At 50.5% G+C, this 1,571-nt stretch overlaps 1 protein-coding gene across 1 annotated transcript; it reads right to left on the bottom strand.

Moving 5' to 3' along the window:
- Nucleotides 1-436: 436 nt before the first annotated feature.
- On the bottom strand, nucleotides 437-1,571 carry LOC310887830 (olfactory receptor 14C36-like). Its single transcript, XM_083814008.1, has one exon. It carries the CDS (start codon nucleotides 1,524-1,526, stop codon nucleotides 525-527), a length of 1,002 nt encoding a protein of 333 aa, XP_083670134.1. The 5' UTR covers nucleotides 1,527-1,571; the 3' UTR covers nucleotides 437-524.

The raw sequence follows: 1,571 nt of genomic DNA, 5'->3' as shown, positions 1-1,571 counted from the left end.
TGCATTGAACTTGTGTGATTACATTTTATTACACAGATGCTATGAGAGAGTCTTCAGTGACTCACTTACAGTGTTGTTGCACATTTATACAGCCTCCATATGCGACAGAACAGTTCCATTCATTCATAGCAGTGGGGGGAATTAAAACATTTATGTAGGAATGTAAGGAATACAAGCAGTCATAATGAGAATAAAAAAAGGAAAGGGAAGGGAAGGGAAGGGAAGGGAAGGGAAGGGAAGGGAAGGGAAGGGAAGGGAAGGGAAGGGAAGGGAAGGGAAGGGAAGGGAAGGGAAGGGAAGGGAAGGGAAGGGAAGGGAAGGGAAGGGAAGGGAAGGGAAGGGAAGGGAAGGGAAGGGAAGGGAAGGGAAGGGAAGGGAAGGGAAGGGAAGGGAAGGGAAGGGAAGGGAAGGGAAGGGAAGGGAAGGGAAGGGAAGGGAAGGGAAGGGAAGGGAAGGGAAGGGAAGGGAAGGGAAGGGAAGGGAAGTAATAAACATAAGCATGGAAGGGGATGTACTGGGATTCATTATTGGAGAGTGAAGGGATCTTTATGAGTATTGAAAAATATCCCACATATTTGTTTCCTAACTGCAGCCTTGAGCTCCTTGTTCTTCATGCTGTAGATGAGGGGGTTCACTGCTGGAGGCACCACTGAGTACAGAACTGCCAGCAAAAGGTCAAGAGAAGGGGAAGAGATGGAGGGAGGCTTCAGGTAGGTAAAAATAGCAGTGCTGAGAAACAGGCAGACCACAGCCAGATGAGGGAGGCAAGTGGAAAAGGCTTTGTGCCGTCCCTGTTCCAAGGGGATCTTCAACACTGCCCTGAAGATCTGCACATAGGACAGCACAAGGAAAACAAAACACCCAGATGCTAAAACAGCACTAACCACAAGAAACCCAATTTCCTGGAGGTAGGCGTCTGAGCAGGAGAGCTTGAGGATCTGTGGAATTTCACAGAAGAACTGATCCAGGGCATTGCCTTGGCAGAGGGGGAGGGAAAAGGTATTGGCAGTGTGAAGCAGAGCACTGAGAACACCACTGCCCCAGGCAGCTGCTGCCATGTTGACACAATTTCTGCTGGTCATTATTGTCCCGTAGTGCAGGGGTTTGCAGATGGCAATGTAGCGGTCGTAAGCCATGACGGTGAGAAGACAAAACTCTGCTGTGAGAAAGATGGCAAACATAAAAAGCTGGGTAGCACAACCTGCATAGGAAATGGCCGTGGTGTCCCAGAGGGAATTGGCCATGGCTTTGGGGACAGTGGTGGAGATGGAACCTAGGTCAAGGAGGGCGAGGTTGAGGAGGAAGAAGTACATGGGCGTGTGGAGGCAGTGGTCGCAGGCTATGGCTGTGAGGATGAGGCCGTTGCCCAGGAGGGCAGCCAGGTAGATGGCCAGGAAGAGCCCGAAGTGCAGGAGCTGCAGCTCGCGTGTGTCTGAGAATGGCAGGAGGAGGAACTCTGTGGGGAAGCTGCTGTTGGACATTTGCTGCCTCTGGGCATGGTTGGCTGTCCATGTTGGAAAAGACATAGAAAATTAGGACAGGGTTTTTGAGTAAAATTCACTCCATTTCTC

Source organism: Anser anser, assembly GCF_964211835.1.
Source record: "Anser anser genome assembly, chromosome: 29".
Lineage (NCBI taxonomy): Eukaryota > Metazoa > Chordata > Aves > Anseriformes > Anatidae > Anser > Anser anser.
The sequence above is the reverse complement of the archived record's forward strand: the minus strand, read 5'-3'. Positions and strand labels throughout refer to the sequence as shown.

Excerpts from the sequence above, each read along its gene's own strand:
- LOC310887830 (XM_083814008.1), bottom strand. The coding sequence starts at position 1,526 with ATGTCTTTTCCAACATGGACAGCCAACCATGCCCAGAGGCAGCAAATG.